The sequence below is a fragment of the Chamaea fasciata genome, unplaced genomic scaffold (assembly GCF_029207755.1).
Source record: "Chamaea fasciata isolate MVZ Bird 193981 ecotype frontalis unplaced genomic scaffold, bChaFas1.0.hap1 SCAF_18, whole genome shotgun sequence".
NCBI lineage: Eukaryota > Metazoa > Chordata > Aves > Passeriformes > Sylviidae > Chamaea > Chamaea fasciata.
This window is the reverse complement of record NW_027094103.1, coordinates 10,217,034-10,235,909: the sequence shown is the minus strand read 5'-3', so window position 1 is coordinate 10,235,909 and position 18,876 is coordinate 10,217,034. Positions and strand designations below refer to the sequence as shown.

The 18,876-nt window shown below is 51.7% G+C and overlaps 2 protein-coding genes across 2 annotated transcripts; both read right to left on the bottom strand.

The window, feature by feature from the left end:
• Positions 1 to 728: 728 nt before the first annotated feature.
• TMEM116 (transmembrane protein 116) lies at positions 729 to 12,447 on the bottom strand. The gene is made up of 11 exons (XM_066200060.1): positions 12,181 to 12,447; positions 11,653 to 11,699; positions 11,459 to 11,522; positions 7,693 to 7,824; positions 4,066 to 4,170; positions 3,601 to 3,650; positions 3,119 to 3,202; positions 2,898 to 3,036; positions 2,101 to 2,245; positions 1,938 to 2,011; positions 729 to 1,284 (listed from the first exon to the last, which is right to left on the bottom strand). The coding sequence occupies exons 1-11, from the start codon at positions 12,418 to 12,420 to the stop codon at positions 1,084 to 1,086; spliced, it is 1,281 nt and encodes a 426-aa protein (XP_066056157.1). The 5' UTR covers positions 12,421 to 12,447; the 3' UTR covers positions 729 to 1,083.
• Positions 12,448 to 13,511: 1,064 nt separating this feature from the next.
• On the bottom strand, positions 13,512 to 18,214 carry ERP29 (endoplasmic reticulum protein 29). The gene is made up of 3 exons (XM_066199734.1): positions 18,069 to 18,214; positions 16,508 to 16,646; positions 13,512 to 15,261 (listed from the first exon to the last, which is right to left on the bottom strand). Exons 1-3 carry the CDS (start codon positions 18,186 to 18,188, stop codon positions 14,759 to 14,761), a joined length of 762 nt encoding a protein of 253 aa, XP_066055831.1. The 5' UTR covers positions 18,189 to 18,214; the 3' UTR covers positions 13,512 to 14,758.
• Between the last annotated feature and the right edge of the window lie 662 nt (positions 18,215 to 18,876).

Here is an 18,876-nt window from a genome sequence, read left to right as displayed (position 1 = left end):
CAGGAGGATGCAGGAGGCTCTCTGGGTGTGGTTCATGCCCTGCCAGTGCCAGGGCACGGATCCCATCCTCCCCATGGAATATTTGCCTTTGAAGTGGGGCTGGAGAAACACTGAGTCATCCATGTTCAAACTTTGGCACTAGAGGAGGATTTGAAGAACCAGGTAGAAGAAAATGGCTGAAAACCTTGTTTTTAGCCTTTAGAACAGCAAAATTGAATTGTTTCACTCAGTTTCACTCTGTAGAAGAAAATAAGTCATTGACCAGACCTCCAGGCCCCTTGTGTGACTTACCCAGAGTTTACACAGTTATGTTGTGTAAGTTAATTACACAAAGCTGGAGTATTTCCTCTTCTTGTCTAGCTTGCTATGAGAAAAATTTGGGTTGGACCCAAAAAGTGAAGCTGTTGGAAAATAAAAAGTGTAAAGAGTTGTTTTCAACACAGCTTAAGATCTGGTTTATTTCCTCTAGAATGGTGGGACCTCAGTAAATAATTCATGTGAATATCTGGAAATGCAAAGAGAGATCCTGCTCACCTGGTTCATGAGAGATGCTCCACAGGGTCGAAGCAGCTGATTTTTGGGAGTATTGTGGCTGAGCAGGAGCTGGCAGGAAGAAGGGAAGAGAAATTCCAGGCAGGTTTTGTCCTGCTTTGCAATTCTTCACTCTCTGTAATTGGTTCTTAGGGTGGTGCAAATTCTCATGGTTAGAGCGAATTAAAAGGCAGAGATTGAAAAAAACTCATTTTTGCTTTACTGTTAATTTGTAAAGGCAACGACTTGGAGAAATAAAACAAAGTAAAACATCCTCTGCCCAAACCTCCAAGGAGCTGGACCAAGTCTCTGAGCCGTTACATGGGGGTTGCTGCGTTTCTAGGGATATTTCCAGGAGGAGAAAGTCTGGACTAAAGATTTACCACGTTGAAAGAATCCATCAAATAAATAACTACGTCCACTGAGCCTCTGGCTCTGCCAGCCCCGCTGGGGCTCGGGCTGTGGCGCCCGAGGGACAGTCCCATCGCGGCTCCGGATAACGAGGAGTTGTTGGAAGGACTCTCTGCCTCTCTCCTTGCCGGCGGGGCCGCGTCACAGCAGGGTGGAGGAGGAGCCCTCGGTGTCGGGCGGCCCGGCGGGGGCCGTGCTGGAGTAGAACTTTTTCTGGGAGCGCAGGAGCGGGGTTTGGGTGTCCACGTCCCGGCGGGAGCCGCGTTTCAGAGACAGGAACACGTGCTGGGTCCAGCCGTACACCAGGCAGTTCAGGAGCCCCTGGGAAGCTGCGGTGAGAGCCTGGGAGAGAGCGCAGGGGAATCAGAAATCCCAGCACTGCTCCGTGCTCCGGGATCTCCGGAAAACCTCCCCCTTCCCCTTCCATGCGATAGAGAAATGGTGCTGTTATTTTAATAAATGTTTAATGAATATCTAATTAAATAGACATGCTATGCAAATATAGAATATACTTTCAATATATTTATATATTAAATAAATATAATAAGTATATAATTTAATAAAATGTCTAACTTCTGCCTCAGGCACAGGAAGGAGCTGGACAAGTGTTAGTAAGGAATCACATTTGGAGACTTGGGGACATAGGAAAAACTTAGAGACTTGGGGGAAAAAAACCCCAATTTCTGGGGATCCTTTCTAGTCCTATTTGCTACAATTTCCATGACCACAGCATCACTGAGGTTGGATTCCAAACATCCACCCAGCACTGTGTTGACCACTAAACTGTCGTGATGCTGGGATTTTGGGTACTGAGACTTTTTCAAACCTGTGAAAAACATAAACCACCAAACTAAGATCTTTGCCAAGCAAAAGCACAAATCAGACTTGCGCTCACACAGCAGAGATCCTTGTCCAGCTGCATCCAGCAGGGATGCAGGACAGGAGACTCAAAGCGAGAAGGCAGGGCACAGGAGGCTGCAGGGGCAGACATTTACCTGCAGGATCAGCAGAGCCATGTAGATTTTGCTGGTTGTTGAAGCAGTCAATTTCAGCATTCCAAGGAGGACAGCTGTGGAAAGGGATGGCTGAGAGGGTGAAGTTAACCCCACCTCTCTGGGGTTCCACAGGGGGATGCTGTGGGAGGAATTCTCTGCTCACCTGGGGCCCAGCAGCAGAAGAAGGCAACAGGGTAAAAGACCACTCGTTGTTCCACCATCTTAATCATGGCCCACTGCTGATCCCCCAGGAATCCTGTGGAGTTCACAAACCTTTTGTACAGACCTCGGGCCTGACTCAGGATAACCTGGAAAAGAACAGGCAAATGTCATTGTACAGGCTGTGATCTGCTGGCTTCATCCAGGATGGATCCCAGTCTATCCAACCTTTTCACACAGCACTGAACTCCTGTGGGGGGTATTGCTTTGCACGTGGCCTTTTCTAAACTGAAGACTCTGAATTGGTTTTAGAATCATTAAATTGTTTAGGCTGGAAAAGATCTCTAAGAACATGGGAGTCCAGCCATTAATCACCTCTTGCAGACCCATGCAGGAGGTGATCTCTTCTGCCAAACTCCAAGCCTTTGAAATCCTGCTAAATATTTCTGGGATGGGTTGACAGAACACAGGACTCCAGATGGATTTATCTGGCGGCACAGTGATATTTTCCCTCCCCTATCAACCCTTCAAAAAGGGAAGCAGCACCACACAGTTACTCCCCTCCCCTATTTACCAAAAGCATGGAGTGAGCAGACAGGGGGAATGGATTGAAAACTGCCCCATCCCTAGAAGTGTTCAAGGCCAGGTTGGACGGGGCTTGGAGCAACCTGGGATAGTGGAAGGCGTCCCTGCCCATGGCACTGAATGAGCTTAAGATGCCTTCCCACCCAAACCGCTCCATGATTCCATAACTGCCTGGCCTCTGGTGCCATCCAAGGGCTACACAAGGAGCAGACTTACCAGGATGGCCACGAAGCTGATAAGGAAGGAGACGAGGAAGACGCCGATGCCGTAGAAATGCATGGCGCGGCAAACGGAGCCGCTCGGGCTCTGGGGCTCGCTGGGGGGCTCGGCCACCTCCGTGTGCATCAGGAGACACCTGTGGGACACAGGGAAGAGCCTGAGCTCCTGCCCACCCCCAGCAGCCCTGGGGCTGTGCCAGAGGAAGGGAGGAAGCTCACCCGTGCTTCTGGCTGAAGTTCTGGTAGCAATTACTGCTGTTGCCCAGGCAAAACACCGGCACCATGAGGAGGAAAGGGATCAGGCTGAGAGGAGAAAGGACAGCACAGACATGGGTCATTGCACTGCTCCACTTGGGCACTGCTTGGTTTTTCTCCCATCACTGCAGAGGACTTTAAAGTTGTTTTTACTGGTGCTGCTCTGGAAAAGTATTTTATCAGCTTTACCAGCATCGGGGCTTTCATTTGTGAGGGCTAATCATTGGTAAAGGGAAACCTTCTGGAAAACCACATCCAGTTAATAAAGTTATCATTAACTGGGTTGAAAAAACCCTCTTACACTGCATTCATGAGGTCGCTCTGCTGTTAATGATGAGCTTTACAGCTTTTTAAATCAAACTTGCTTCAAAACAAGTAGGAAACAAGGATCAGCACACAGCAGTTTACCAAATCCACACCCTCTGCCAGGGAGAATGAAATCTTACCTTGACAAAATAGTTGCTATTCGGCCAAAACAACTTGCATAATCTACAACCTGCAGAATCAAAAAATCTTAAATTATTTCTGTACAGGCTCTGGTTCACAGGAAGCAGCTCCCAGGGAGCATTTCAGCAGCTGAGCCTGCTGCTCCTGAAATTCCAGATGGAATATCTGGGATATAAAGTTTGCTGTGCACGGGAAATATCTGGGGAAGCTGTGTAGGGCAGTGGTGCTGATGGGTTTGTTGGGAAGAGCTGCATAAGGAATGTGCCATCTTGCAGGAATACCTGGGGTATTCCCCAGCCTGGTCATGGCAGTGGTGGTGCCTCCCTGTTTTGGTGTGAGGGAGGAACTAACTGCAAGGAGAGATTTTGGTCGTGGAGCGTGAAGTATTTGCAATGCAGGGAGGGTTTTCCTGAGTGCTGTGTCCTTGTCCCTGGGTTTCCAGCCTCTACACCAATCCCACTCACCTGGGGGGGCACCCTGAAGAGATTCTGGTTGTATTTCACCTTGAGGTCCATGTACAGGTGCCAGGTGTAGTTGACAGTGTAGAGAAAAGAGGCCACATAGAATATCTGAGAAATAAAACCAGCATTTCAGTCCTGGAATAATACTTCCTGTAGCATGTTTAGTTCCTCCCAAATCCCATAGAACAGAGAAAGGATGATGAACACCTGCCAAAGGTGAGGGTCCAAGCACAGGGGCTGTGCTCACACAGGCTGGAGAGAGATTCACACGTTAAACCACACAAAAGCAGCTTCACTTCGGCCTCAGACAGGAGAACTAATGACAGCAGGACTGTCTTAGAAATAAAAATCTTTGTGATCTGGCTCATTTTTTGGCTCAGAGCCTGGCAATGAGGGTTTCAGAAGCACTTGGACTCTCTTGATCCAATGTCCATTAGGAAACAAAGCACAGATGTGACATTTAGATTTGCTCCTTGTATAATGAGCTCACTATGCAGAGAATTCACGGAAACAGAAAACAATTGGATATTTCAAGAGGAATGTGAGGGCAGATATTCTCTGCCCTCAGCCTGAGTTAACATCCCAAAAACCCTTTTCTTCCTCTGTGGGAAAAAGGAGAAAAGATAGAGGACACTGAGAGTTTAATAGCCTTTGATTCCAGCTTGAGATGAGTCCAATTATCTGAAACTTCCTATAACCCCCTCCCCAAATCTTGATCAGATTTGTTTCCAAATTCATGCTTGCTCCAGGCTGCCTAATCAGACCATATACATGCATGTGCTGTGTTTGTCATAGGAAACACCGACTTCAGTGATAAAAACAAAGAGGAAGGGCTGGGCAAGGGATTTTTTTTTTTTTTTCTTTTCCATGGCTTTGCTATCCTTTGCCAGAAAGGACAAGGAGCACAGGTTTGCCACCCTGGTTATCATCCATGGCTGGGAAAGTGGTCACTAAACAAACTTGGCCTCCTTCACTGAGGTTGAGAATGCTCTTGGCTGGCTCAAGAGGCTGAGTCCAAGGGCTGCCACAGGAACATTGCAGTGACTTTCCAGCTCATTAAATGAGTTTTAATGAGGGGCTGTTGCCCTTTTCCAACTACTTCCAGAGAAGGCCAAAACAGTCCACAAGGATCATTCTCTTGCACTTCAGGACGCCTGGGAGAGGCTCATGAAATGTCAGCGCTGCCTTCAGGAACAGGGACCCAAATGCCACTTGTGAAGGCGCCAGCAGGAAGGGAAGGGAATTCTGCTCTCCCAAGCCCCAGCTTTGGGGTTTTGGACAGTCCTGCAGCACTGCTCATGAGGAGATAAAGCAGAGACACAAGAATCCCTCATTATCCCACTTGTGTGGCTCCCATTGTGCTGCCCAGCATGAGCAGAGCCTGCCAGGACATTATTAGGCCACTGGAACTGAACTGGAAGAACGTGGGGGAGTTGTGCAATTATAACCACAATATCTATTCTGGACTTCATTATTGCAATGCAGGAGGAGGAGTGAACTAGGGACAGCAAAGGGAGCAGTATTTACATTCATATCAATCAAAGCTCTGGGGCTGAAAGAGGGAAAATCCAAGAAACAAAGCAATCTCCTCCTTTATGACACACTTTGGACACTGGGCAGCTCCATCCACTGCAACATCAGCCTGTGGTGGCAAATAATGGCAAACAGCCTGAATAAAGCAAAATATTGCCCTGCTCCTAAGGCAGTGCCTTGACACATCCCAAGGACTCCAGTGAACCTCTCCCAGGGCTGCAAACTCCACTGCTGGGCTCCCCCTGCCTGTCCTCACCGCAGCACATCCGACACCTTCTGGGTGTTGGTGCACAGGGAAGCTCCAGGCGTTTGTGAGAAGCACAATGAGACATTTATTTACTCATTCCAGCAGCTTCCAGATCCCTCCTGCTCTACAGAATCTGCTGGTTCAACCTGTTACTGGCTCCTTCTTACGCACAAGGTGTTCCCACCTCTCAAGGGCACTGCAGGGTGCTGGGTGAGGAGGTCCTGCACTGTCACGTGCCCTGGGGGGAAGGTTGCTATGGCAAGGGCTCAGTTTGTTTTAATTTCTCCCAGAGCAAACAGCAGCGACAGCTCTTGCCAGGCACAATCCGGCTCTGCCACCCTGGCAGGCCTTGTGCTGTGGGGACTGGTGGTGGCACACAGGAGAGGAGCCGGGGGACACTGGCTGAGGTCACAAACCCTGTCCTGGAGGGACTGGCCCAAAGCCAGCTCTGCCCACTCACCATGAATGCAAAGCTCCCAACTCATCCCATCCTGTTCTGGTGTCCCTGAGCAGCACTGCCACAGGCTGGAAAAGTGAGGGCAGAAATGAACCAGAAGTGCAAGGGAGCTGAGAAATTATGGGCATATTTTCCATAGCTAACCTATTTCTCCTCCAGCAGTGCAAATTGCCTTCTCCGGGCCATAAAAAGATCACACCAGCTTAAAGAACTGTCCCCCAGGCAAGGGAAAAACTCAGGAACAGCCTCAGTCCTGCTTGCTCCTTCCACCTTCCAGCTCTGAAAACCTCTCCCAAGCCCTCATTTTCCCATTTACCATCACATTGAAAACACCTTTGATGTTGTTCTGTGTCATTCCCAAGTGGCCAAGTTACCCAAACCTCATTGTTTCTCTCAACATGAACATATTGTGGAGCCAGTAGAGCTGGAGAGACCAGAGATGAGCCTGGAGTGGAACAGCTGCTCTGTACCCCCAAAACCAGCTGCTGAAACAACCCTGGGCTGCAGGAGCCCGTCCCCAGACACACAACAGCAGGGACAATTTTATCCTGCACCTGCAGCTACTTCCCTGCCCTCTCTGAGGCACATGGAGATCCTTCCCAGCTTTGGATGCTGCTGTTCCATAAGAACATTCAGTTCCCAGTTGTGGGAAGCACCACACTCCCAGGGAGCTGCCCAAGCCCACATATCAAGGCTTCCAAAAGCCCCTTGCTCTTCCCAGTCATGTCCTTTAAAAGGAAATCATTAATTCCAGGGATCATCATTTATGAGCCCCTACCCTGGCCCAAGCTCAGCCAGACCCCGCAGAGATTTTGGAGAGCTGAGATTTCCTGGTGTTGAAAAGAGGACTGGGTGAGGCAACAGCAAACTGTCAGGGAAACAGTGCTCACCCACCCTATTCCAACTGGTCCCCAGCACAGGGAATCAGCTGGAAAGCTGCTGAGTCAATGGGACACAGCCTGAGCTTGTGCTGGTGGAGGATCCTTGGGAAGAGCAAGATCTGGGATGTTCATGTGAGTAATTTAAGTCTGAGCTCAAGCAAGTCACAGAATGTGTGTGTTCCCAGCCAGGCTGGAGGAAGCAGAAAGAGAAATAGAAAAGCTGCCATGTGAGAGCACAGAGATCCATGGGCATGGATCCAACGGGAAAGAGATCGAGTCCCAGCTGCTCATTTTACACAAGCAACCACAAAATCCCACCTTCTCTTTTCTTCTCACACACCAGAGCATCCTAAACCCCAGTGTCCTTATCTCCCTTTTCCACACAAAGCCAAGAGATCTGCTAAAGCCTGTCGAGAAACAGTCCCACGGTCAGGCCAGGCTCTGCTCACCAGCGAGGTTAACTATGACAAATTACAAAGTTAATTATGGAATGTGGTGCCAAGGCCACTCACCTGTCCCGTGGCCTGCAGGTTGTAGCAGATGAGGTCTTGCTGGGAGGTGGGTGAGCTGTAGAGCAAGGCCCCAGCCAGCCAGCACATGCCCAGGAACAGATCTGAGAGGCTCAGGTAGAAAAGAGGACGCACCTGGAAAAAGGAAAAAGCTCAACAGGTGTGAGAAGAGCCACAGCCCTCTCACACCACCCCACTCCCAGCTGCAGTTTTACCCTGTTATCAGATATTAAAGATATTTAATACAGCCTTCCAAAGGTTTTTCTGCAGGTGAGGAAAGTTCTTCAGTAGAAAACAGTGTCCTACTGCAAAGTTATTTTGAAAGATTTAACTGAGGGGAAGTGGGGCATAAGTGGCACTTTGTGGAGGGATGATTTTACCCTCAGGGAAGCACTGTGACAACATTTCTGAGACCAGACAATTCATCTACAGCAAACCCTAAGAGCTTCAATAAAAAAGTCTCCTCTACTTTCACAGCCAAGCACGTTCAAAGAAAAGTTAGCAGATGAAAACTTTTCAGCCTCTACTCCTGAATACCATTCTTGTTTTCAGTCCTTTAAAATACCTACACCAATCATAGCAGAAAGATTAATTGTGCTCAGACATCAATACCAGGTCATTGGTGTTATCTGAACACTGTCACCCCCCAGCTCTTCTGGTGAGACAACTCTCCTTGCAGGGAAAATCCACATGGACTTGTGCTCTCAGGAGCTGTTCCAATGCACATTCCCATCTCCAACCACCACTTCTGCCACAGGATCCAAGAGCAGCATCAAAACTTACAGAAAATATCCCCAATATCCATCATGTTACAATTTTGCAGAATTGGGCCAGATTGGCAGGGAGAAGAGACATAATGTTTTAAATAAACACACAGAAATCAAACTTTCGGTAAACACAAACCCTTCCTCAGGTCCGGAATAACTTGAAACAAACATTTTTCTACATGTTCCATGTAATTTCAGTTGGTGACTAAGTCTGGGTTCATTTTACATGCTGGATTAATTTCCACTGAGAGCCATTAGTCTCTGCTGCATCTTGCTGGAAAGGAATCACGTCTCCTTTAACAACAGTTTCCAGCCCATTTCCAGTTTGCATACACTGGCCAGGACTGTAAACACTGCAGGAAAACATTTGTGCAAAACTCTGGCCAACATTTTCCTTGTTAGTGGGAGAGCGGAGACACTGGAAAAGCAGCCTAATTACCTACATTCTTAATTGAAGCCTTTAGTACCTTATTTTCAGCATCCAAGAGAGAAAATCGTGGTGATTTTTCTTTCCCTACAGAAAATTACAATGCTAAACATAGCATAGAAATGCTTGAGGCTTTGATTTTTGTATTTCTTTTCGTGGAGTTGAGCCTTTGGTGAGATTTGCCTCCATATTGTCCTGGAAGTAAATGCATGCCACAGAAAATGTACGTCACGTGTTATACTTGTTCCCATGTGCAGTGAGAGAGAGAGAGAGCTTAGGAAGACTGATAAGAGTTAAGGTAGATCTGATTGAGCCAGATTTGTCCTTAAGGCATGAAGGAGCCTGAGGCATAAAGTTCTGGAGTTAATTTTAAGTTGATTTCATTTATAAATGCCTTTTTTAAATGAGGTTTTTCCTTACTGGCACAGAAATGAAGCCCTGGCATGACAGGCTGGGGGCACTGTCCAGTTTGTGACCAAGGCAGGTTAAACCAAACAGCTCTAAAATAAGCAAAGAAGCCACTTTTGCAATCAATCAGGTGACCTCTTTCTCCAGCACAAGTGCCCTTGGAGCAAGGCACTGCTGGTGGGTCCAGGAGCTGTTTTGGCAGAGACCTGAATAAAGAAGTAGGTGTCATACGGGCAAGCATGGCTCTGGTTTGCAAAAGGGGAAAGAAAATAACCACTGGTATTTATAAAATAGAGGAAGGCACCGCAAAGATGTAATGATTTACATCCTGGCAGCTCCAGCTGCAGCACACACGGGGATTTGGCTCTGTGGCCATGGCCCAGGCACATGCTGAGCTGAAGGTTCTTCCTCAAACCTGTTGAGCTGAGGGCTCTTCCTCAAACCTGTTGAGCTGAGGGTTTTCCCTTGCTTGCCATCATCTCTTCTGAACGATTTACCTCAGGCTGAAGGGTTTTATTGACCCCGTAGAGACAGAAAACAAGCTTCAAGAATGCAAGATTTGATTTCTGAGGTTGGGCGCAGGAAGGGAAGTGTTTCTAAGATCCTACTCCTCCCACCCTCCAGAGCTGTTTATTTTGAAATGTTTTGCTGTGGGTCCTCATGACTCAGGGAATGGGCTGTTTGTGGTGAGCTTTGATATGGATCTCTTCCAGCCCCTTTGTCTACAAACTTCCACTTCAGACCCGAGACATGAGGACAAGACGATGGGGAAGTTAATGGAGATTTTGTCACTTCTGAAACCCTGCAGCAGATCTCCCCTGGCAGCAGAAGAGCCTGGAAGGCTGATGCAAGCCAGTCCCTCCATTTGGCATCCAGCCCTCCTATCCGGATTTGCAGAAATAATCTGAGCAGAAACATCTGGACCCTCTGGAGCAGGAAGGGCCCATGGGTGACCTGGAGCCATGTGTGGCTCACGAGCAGCTCCCAAGCCACAGCCCCCTCACATGACTGAGAGCAGAAGGGCTCCTGAAGCCAACGGGATGCAGCTGCTGAGTCACACCAGGACACCGCCAACCCCAGCTCCACATCGTTCCAGAGGGGAGGACCCCGGGAGGGAGTCACAGCTTTCCAGGTGCAGATCTGGTAGGAGGAGGCTTTGATGTGCACCTTGAGCAGCACAAGCTCAAGCAGGTTTTCCATCCCAGCACTAAGGTGAAGTCCCAGCCTTTGGTCTTCCCTGGGAATGCATGGAGATCTCCACAGTTTATTCTGGATGTGCTGGGCAGAGCGTTTCCAGGAGGTTGGCTGGGAGCAAGGTCCTGCCTGTTGTAAGTGGGACAGATTTGCCCTGCAAACATGGACTCATGTTCTCCTTCCCACTGTGTCATCCAACAATGTGTCAGTTGCCTGCATTCTTTGCTTCTCTAGGGATAGCTCTGGGAATCCCCTGGAAGTCCCATTCTCTGGAATGCAGATCAAACCCACAATGCACAAAGAACATGGAGATGAAAGAAAGACAAATATATCTGCTGCCAGCTCCACTGACTTTCTGCGTGGTCCACAAGCTAGGCTGAGCCTGCAAATCCTGGACAGCAAACCTCAACTTCACAGGGATCAGCTTGGCTCACTGCCCCCAGGAAGTCCTGGACACAGAGGGACTGCGTGTGGACATCCAAGCCTGGCAGAATGGGATGGAGAGCTGTGGGGTCAGTTTTAGTAGCACACCTGCCTGGAGAAAACTCCTCAGAGACAGCCTAAGACCAACACCTGTAAAAGCATTTCTGCAGCGGCAGCTCCAATTTGCACTTCAGCAGTTTTGTGCACAAGTCCTCAGGAGTTTGGCCCCACTGAGGAGGGCATGCTAAGAAATCCCTGCTCCTAGGAATGACTGGAGGACTTTCCTGGAGCAGCAGAAAGCACGGGACTAAGGAACCTGCTTCGTCCTGCAGAAGCACAGGTTTAAGGTCAGTCCTTTCACCTCACCTCCAACCAAGACAAAGAGCCCAATTCTTAGCAAGCCCTTTGCCTCGCACTTATTAAACAAGGTTTAACCACATAACCCTGAGACCTGCAGCTGCTCCTAGGAGAGGGTCTGTGCTACAGGTGTGACCCACCTGAAGGGACCGGCACCAGGGCTTAGGGAGGGAGAAGGAAGCTCAGACCTTACCTCGGGGGACCGCACTGCATTTTGGAAGACGGCATAGGCAATAATTGAGCTGGAACCTACAACGCTGAGAAAACAAAGCACAGGTTGGAACAGGAGCGCGTCTGCCTCGCTGGGAGACGCGAGTTCTCTTTTTCTTTTGCTTTTCTGGGTAAAATCATCTTGGCGACAGTAACTCCACGGGCAGCGTGTCGTACCTGAGCATGGCCATGGTGAACTGGATCCACTGGAGCGCAGAGTAGACCTGGGGGGAAGGACGGGAGGCAGCTCAGGTGACACAGCCCCAGGCGCGGCAGGAGCGCCCGGGGACCGCGGGGTCCCGGGGGGAGCGGCCAGCGCGGACCGGGGACCGGGGAGGAACGACAAGGACCGGGGATCGGGATAGGAGCGGGCAGCGCGGACCTGGGAAGGTGGGCTGGGGGATCCCGGAGAAGAGCGGGCAGCACGGACCGGGGACAGGGACCAGGGACCGCGGGGTCCCGGTTGGGGTAGCACGGACCAGGGACTGGGGACAGCGGCGTCCCGAAGAGGAATAAGCAGCACGGACCGGGGACAGGGACCGGGAGAGGATCCTGCAGCGCTGCCGGCGCTGCCGGGCACGGAGCGGGGCGCAGGGCTGAGGAAGGACCGTGAGGAGATGGAGGAGAAGAGACGCGCACAGCGATGTCCCGGGGAAGGGGCAGCCGCTGTCCCTAGGGGTCCCGGTGCCGGCGGGGCTCGCTCACCTCCTGCCAGCCCCCATCAAGCCGGTCCGCCTCCGCCGGCAGGGCCATGGGTACCGCCGCCGCCGCCGCACCGCTCCGGGGCTGCGGGCACCGCCCGCGCTCCGCCCCGGGGCCGCACCGCGCCGGCCCCCGCCGGCGGGGCCGGCTGCGGGCAGCGCCCGGTCGCAGAGAGGGGCTGAGGGGGCAAGAACCCTGGGCAAACAGCGGGATTAGCGTCCCGGGGACCGGCGTCCCGCGCATCCCTCCGGGGGCAGAACCGGCCGAGCCCCGGTGGGCGGGCTCGCTCCGGGCACCGCCGCCCCGGGCTCCCCTCACGGAGCCGCCCTGAGGCGACCCCGCGGAGCCTCGGCCCCGCCCCTTCGTGACGTCACCTGCGCCCGGGGGCGGGAAGGCGCTTCGAGGAGCGCGCGGGCGGCGGGGGCTGTGAGGGGGCGCGCGGGGGCTGCTCCCCTCAGAGAGCACGGGCAGGGTTCCCTTCATCGTCCCGGGGCTGCTCCCCTCAGAGAGCCCGGGCACGGTTCCCTTCATCGTCCCGGGGCTGCTGCCCTCAGAGAGCCCGGGCACGGTTCCCTTCAGCGTCCCGGGGCTGCTCCCCTCAGAGAGCCCGGGCATGGTTCCCTTCAGCGTCCCGGGGCTGCTGCCCTCAGAGAGCCCGGGCACGGTTCTTTCAGCGTCCCGGGGCTGCTCCCCTCAGAGAGCACGGGCAGGGTTCCCTTCATCGTCCCGGGGCTGCTGCCCTCAGAGAGCCCGGGCACGGTTCTTTCAGCGTCCCGGGGCTGCTCCCCTCAGAGAGCCCGGGCATGGTTCCCTTCAGCGTCCCGGGGCTGCTGCCCTCAGAGAGCACGGGCACGGTTCCCTTCATCGTCCCGGGGCTGCTCCCCTCAGAGAGCACGGGCACGGTTCCTTCAGCGTCCCGGGGCTGCTCCCCTCAGAGAGCCCGGGCACGGTTCCCTTCATCGTCCCGGGGCTGCTGCCCTCAGAGAGCCCGGGCACAGTTCCTTCAGCGTCCCGGGGCTGCTCCCCTCAGACAGCCCGGGCACGGTCCCCTCAAGTGCTGATCCTACCAGAGGCTGTTCCCTTCAGAGTCCCGGGGAATGGTTCCCTCACTGTTTGGAGAACCGCTCCCCTCAGCACCCCGGGAGTCGATTCCCGCAGGATCGCCGGGGCTGAGCGTGGCAAGACATCACACAGCCCACCCTGCCGGGGTGAAAAGAGGACACCCTTGGCTTCCCTCACCTCACTTCCAGCTGGCATCATCTGGCTGAGCAGTCACGACCTCCCCTCTGATCACGGAATTGGCAGTAGTTTCTCTATAAAGTGGTTTAAGAAGCAGCTCTGAAGTGGATTTTTTTTTTTTATTATAGCATTATTAATACATTTTATCTCGCAGCAACATCTGCTCCTTGTACCCACCCAAAGACTCAAAAGGCAGCAAAGCTCCCACAGGAATCGGTTTTGTTTAAAGAGTACTTTTAAGGTAAAACTCACAGGTGCTTCTCTTTCCAACTCCATAACCCTGACCAGGGCTTCAGCATCTTCCAGAGGCATCCGAAATCCACAGTGTGAACTGCACAGTTTTGAGGACAGACCTGACGCTTGGGCTAGGCATCTCCTTTTAAATAACACAGATGAGGCTTCTAAGGACACAAATACTTCTGCTTCTTCTTACAAGACCTCATTTTCAAATATTTAGAACTACCAAACATCGATGAGGCTTTAGTCAATTGCTTCTGGAGGCTAGAAAAAAATTTTGTTCATGAAGCTTGGACAGGTAAAACACCTCTTCAGCTGTAAGAAAACTCATCCAAATTTACCTCTGAAAACCTGATTTTTTGCACAAACTGGTGAGACTGAGTGTAATAGCACCTCAAGGAGACTCTGCCCTTGCTCAGAACTCACTTCACTCACTGTGTCAGGGTATCACAAAGGATTTCAGGAGAATATTTGATGAAACAGCTGCTCTGGACAGAAAATGAGGGGCAAGCTGTGAACTGTCTTCACTGCCAGCTTTTGGCTGATACCCAAAGCAAACAGGGACAGAAGCCATGGAAGGAAAAGGCAGAAAAAGGAAGCTCTGAGTCGTTTAGTCAACAACAGGTAAGAACAAGACTTAGAGCCCAGGTGGGACAACACAAGGCTGGGGCAGATTAACAAGCATAAAACCCAAGGATATTATGGACAGGGAAAGGTGGGGATGTAGAGGGCACCCAATCTGTACCTTTTCCAGCAAGTAAGATGGAATGAGAGACTGAATTTTGTTATTTGTTAGCCAGGGAACAGCTGTAAAAACCACCAAGAATGAGCTTCCAGCCAATCTAGAGCTTTTTTGTTGTTGTCTGTTTTAACAGTTATTGGAAAGTATTACACAATACTGGTGTCTTGCTCTTAGGTGATTTTTCCAACATTCAGAATACTGTGTTTTTAAGGAATGTCTGTCTTCCTCTTGACCTTCTAAATTGAGAATCCCAGAAGGAAATCTGCTGCCCTCTTGAAGTCAGCGGGAAGTTTGCTTGCATTAAGGAGAACTGGTTAGGACTCTTGACAATGTTTCACAGCTTGTAGAGAGTTCTCCAACACATCAGAGCTCATCTTTTTCACTATTCTTCTTCAGGAAAGAAGCGAGGATGTTGAGGCTTTTCTGGAGCTCCTCCTTCTTTCCATCACTCATCTTGTTCTTCTCAATCAGCTTCGTGATTCGGACGACTTCGTTAGCAGCAAACTCCTCTCCCTGCTCCAGGATCTTGCTCATAATTTTCAAGTATTGCTCCGCTGACTTCTTCTCCGTTTCTTTTGCTTTTCCTAAATTCTCCTGCCCCTTTTTCAGGAGGGCCTGGCGATCAGATTTCTCCGTGGTGCTCACAAATTTGCTGGCCAGCACGTCATACTCCTTCAGGCAGCCTGGCATCCCCAGGTAGATGCCATTACTCTTCAGCCAGCGCTGAATAGCCCCAGCCTTGATTTCACCACCATAAAGTAAGGGATTGTTAAAGTCACCATCCTGGAACAAGTAAAAAACAGGGAACTTTTCCTTGTCCAGCTTGTACTTCTCTCCCAGCTCAGTGTTCAGTTTATCACCATAATCTGTCAAGGGACAACAAAACACAGAAAAGCACAGTTAATCAAAAATTAAATTAGGATTCCCTCCCACACAAGTATCTGTGGCCAGTGCTTCAACATGTCCTAATAACTGGTTTGCCAGAAATCACAGAGCCATGGAAATATCCTGAGCTGGAAGGGACCCACAAGGATCACCAAGTCCAACTTCCAGCCCTGCTCAAGGCACCCCAAAATCCCCCCCTGTGCCTGAGAGCGTTGCTCAAATACTCCCTGAGCTCTGGCAGCCTTGGGGCTGTGACCATTTCCTGAGGAGCCTGTTCCAAGGAAATGCCACACACTGAAATAAAAACACCTCATAAAATCATTCGTGCAAGGCAAACATTCAGTGGGTTTTCCAAAAAAGACTGTAATGGTGTTTTGCTGTGACTGTGAGAGTGTAAGACATTTGCAGGACCTTTTGTATAAACCCCATCCTCCTTATGGGAAATCAATGCCCTTTTTCCCTCTTATTTTCCTCTTTCCATTGATTTTATCTGATTTTACAGTTAAACAAGAGTTTTTCCTGTCTGTGTGCAGAGAATGATTTGGTTCTGACAGCATGCCAAGCTACAAGATGTTTACTCATCTTACATAAATTATATTTATTCTTGAGGACAGAAAACAAAGGCATTTCAATTATGCTACTTAGAGTATTCCACATATATCTAGAAATATCAGAGTGGGTGAAACTTCACAGTTTGATAATTAAGCCTAAATTCTTAATTCAACCTACAAAGCAGGAGCACATCAGGTGACAGTGATCTATTCTTCACTCTTTTTCTCTTAAATCCAGTCACAATCACATCGAGTTAGAGCAGCCACAGAGCAACAATCCCTCGCTGCGCTGCCCCAGGGTTTGCTGCGTGGAATTAATCACATTAAATATTCTTTGTCTGACCGGCATTGTGGCCAGAGCATGATTCTTGTAAGGTCTGCTCCTTGCAAATGGGACAGAAAGGTTTCTCTCAGCAAAGAAGGGGGGAAAAAAAAAGGCAAGAAGTGCTGGGGATGAGGAGGTGGCAGCAGTTCAGCAGCGTGGGCTGACTCCTCATTACCCAGCCCAGATGGATAAGCAGCTCTCCCACGCACAGCCAGGCTCAGCCAGGGCAGGAGCTCCACTCTCACATCCACCTCCCACCTCCAGAATTGCCTCAGAACCTGCAGAAATCACACTGAGATTCATCCCCTCCTCACCAGCCCACACTGCTTGCATGTGCTCAGAGTTCCTCACCTGATATTCCCACCTCAGCTACCAGCAGATCCTCACTGGAGCCTGAGCTCTCCGCCAGCTTTTTAAACTCATCTTGTTTCTCGCCATAGGGATATTGTGTGTCAAACTTCACAAGGACAAACTTATGCTTTGGAATAACCTAAAACAAGAAGGAAAAGGGGAAAAGACAAAACTTGATCATTTCAGGTCTGAGCAATCTACAAGTCACCAAAAGTTCCTTTTGCTTGTCCTTTTTTTTTTTTTTTTTCCCTGTGCAATGGGGAGATGCAGAGGAGAATGGAAATTTTATGTAATTATGGCCTTCCAGAAATGACTCAGTGTTGTGTGGAGGAAAGGCTGAGCTTTGGGTGTCTGTATTCCTGTACCAGATGATAAAGATAGTACGTGGTAGGTTTGGGAGAATCTGATAATGCCTTTAATTATAAGATTTGCTTATTGCAAATCTGACTGGCATCTTGGAAGAAGACCAGCTAAAACATTTTCCAGTGGGACATGAAGAGGAGAGAGGCCAAATGTACTGTCACTCCGAAGTGTCCCAGCATGAGAGCTGCACTCCTGGTTAGGAGAGGAGGCACAGGGAGGCAGCGGAGATGCTGGAGGTGTTGTACTGGTTCAGGAAATGGAGAATTCACACTTCAATTGATTCCTCTTCACTTCAACCTTGCTCTGCACAAATGATGCCTTTTCCAATTAGCTTGGCAATAGACTCTGTCACCCTTTGAGGGCTCTTCCCCTCCCTGCACTGGAAGACCTTGCAAAATCTTTTTGTTCCAGCGAACAGGTTGAGGTTGCACCACAGCTCCCCACCTACACAGCGCTTTGCCAGTCCTGCTCAGGCACTGCACATCATCGGCGTGCACAGGTGGCTGCAGGCTCCGTCCTGGGCCTGCCGAGCAGTCAGTGTCCCGGTGGGGAGCGCACGAGGCCCTGGGAAGATGCCTTCCTTGCAAAGTGATTTAGTGAAGGGAAAAAAAGAAATGGTGAAAAAACAAAACGCCTGTTGCTGTTTGATGAACAACTGAAACCGCCCAAGCAGCGCGCGCTCACGGCCCCGACTCTATTCCTGCACGGTCCTGCCCACCCTCACCGGCACAGACAGCACAGCCCCGGCCCCGAGCGGCCCTGTGCCCGCTGTTCGAAGCTCAGGTGACCGGGCCGGCGCCGGCCGAGGAGCCGCGGCTGCGGCCGGACCTCCCCGCGATGGCACCGCCGGTACCGCCGGAGCCGGTACTCCGGGCCGGAGCGAGCCGGGCTGGACCCCGCGGCTCAGCTCCACTTGGACCGCGCCGATTGGCTGACGGCCGCGGCCGCCGCGTTCGCATTGGCTGCCGGCTGCGGCCGCCGCGCTCCCATTGGCTGCGACGCGGCCGCTCCGCCAGCACCGAGCGCTCCCCGCGCCGCTGGCGGCGGCAGCGGCCCCGCGGTCCCGCCGTGCCCCCCGCGTTCCTCCCGCGCCCCGGGCCCGGGGCTGCCGCCGGCCGCAGGGCACACGGCCCGGAGCGGCCCCACACCCGCCCCCCCGAGCGCTCCGGCAGGTCCGCCGGCGCCCGCCGCGCCGTACCTTGTAGAAGGTGATGGTGTCGAGCGGCACGGAGCCCTTGGTGTGCAGCGTGCTGCCGCCGGGCAGCACCAGGCCGAGCAGGCAGAGCAGCACCGAGCCGGCGGCAGCCGCCGCAGCCATGGCGGAGCGCGGAGGGAGCGGAGCTGCGGGGCCACGTGACGGCGCGACGGACGCCGCCGGGGGCTCGCCTCGCCCCGCCCCGCTGCCCGGGGCCACCGGGGGAGCGGCAGCTCTCGGGGGCGGGCGGCGGCTCCCAGCCGCGCGGGGAACGGGCAGCGCGCACGGGAGCTCCGCGTCCCCGGGACAGCACGCGGAGCCGCTGCTGGTGCCGGTGAAATAAGGACAAGAGAGCGGCTTCCAGCAGCAATTCCAGAGCAGCTGAAGGCAGCGAAAGGGCAGGAGGCAGCAGAGAGAAGCCGTGGGCTGTACGTTTCTATCCAGGTGGGCGCTGCCACACCCCTCTCAACAAGAGGTTTTTGTGCTGCCAGGGGAGATCCCGTGCACTACCAGCCCGCACTTGGACACAGCGTGTCCTTATCATGGAAAGACTGGATAAAAAGCAAGGCATAAAGAGCAGACTGACAGCTCATGAAGCAAAAGCACTGACCCATCCACGCTCCCTCCCCCAGCAGACATCATTCTGCACCTAATCCCCAGCTGGAGAACAATGTGCGTTTTGCCTCTTTTTCCATCATTCCTTTTTGCAGGGTCTGCTTGTCCTGCACCAGCATAATCTGGCTTCACCACGGGGTTTACAAAGACAGTGCAGACAAGCACTTTGATCCCATCCAGACCATCCAGGCAGAAA

Bases quoted from the DNA above. Each gene is read 5' to 3' on its own strand.
- ERP29 (XM_066199734.1), bottom strand. From the start codon at position 18,188: ATGGCTGCGGCGGCTGCCGCCGGCTCGGTGCTGCTCTGCCTGCTCGGC. The intron at 16,647-18,068 runs GTACGGCGCGGC...TTCTTGTTTTAG, and splicing joins ACACCATCACCTTCTACAAG to GTTATTCCAAAGCATAAGTT. The intron at 15,262-16,507 runs GTGAGGAACTCT...GTCCCTTGACAG, and splicing joins AGCTGAGGTGGGAATATCAG to ATTATGGTGATAAACTGAAC.
- TMEM116 (XM_066200060.1), bottom strand. From the start codon at position 12,420: ATGCGCGGGACGCCGGTCCCCGGGACGCTAATCCCGCTGTTTGCCCAG. The intron at 3,203-3,600 runs GTAAGATTTCAT...TTCTCCTCTCAG, and splicing joins ATAGCAACTATTTTGTCAAG to CCTGATCCCTTTCCTCCTCA. The intron at 2,246-2,897 runs GTAAGTCTGCTC...GTTCTTTTCCAG, and splicing joins TCAGCTTCGTGGCCATCCTG to GTTATCCTGAGTCAGGCCCG.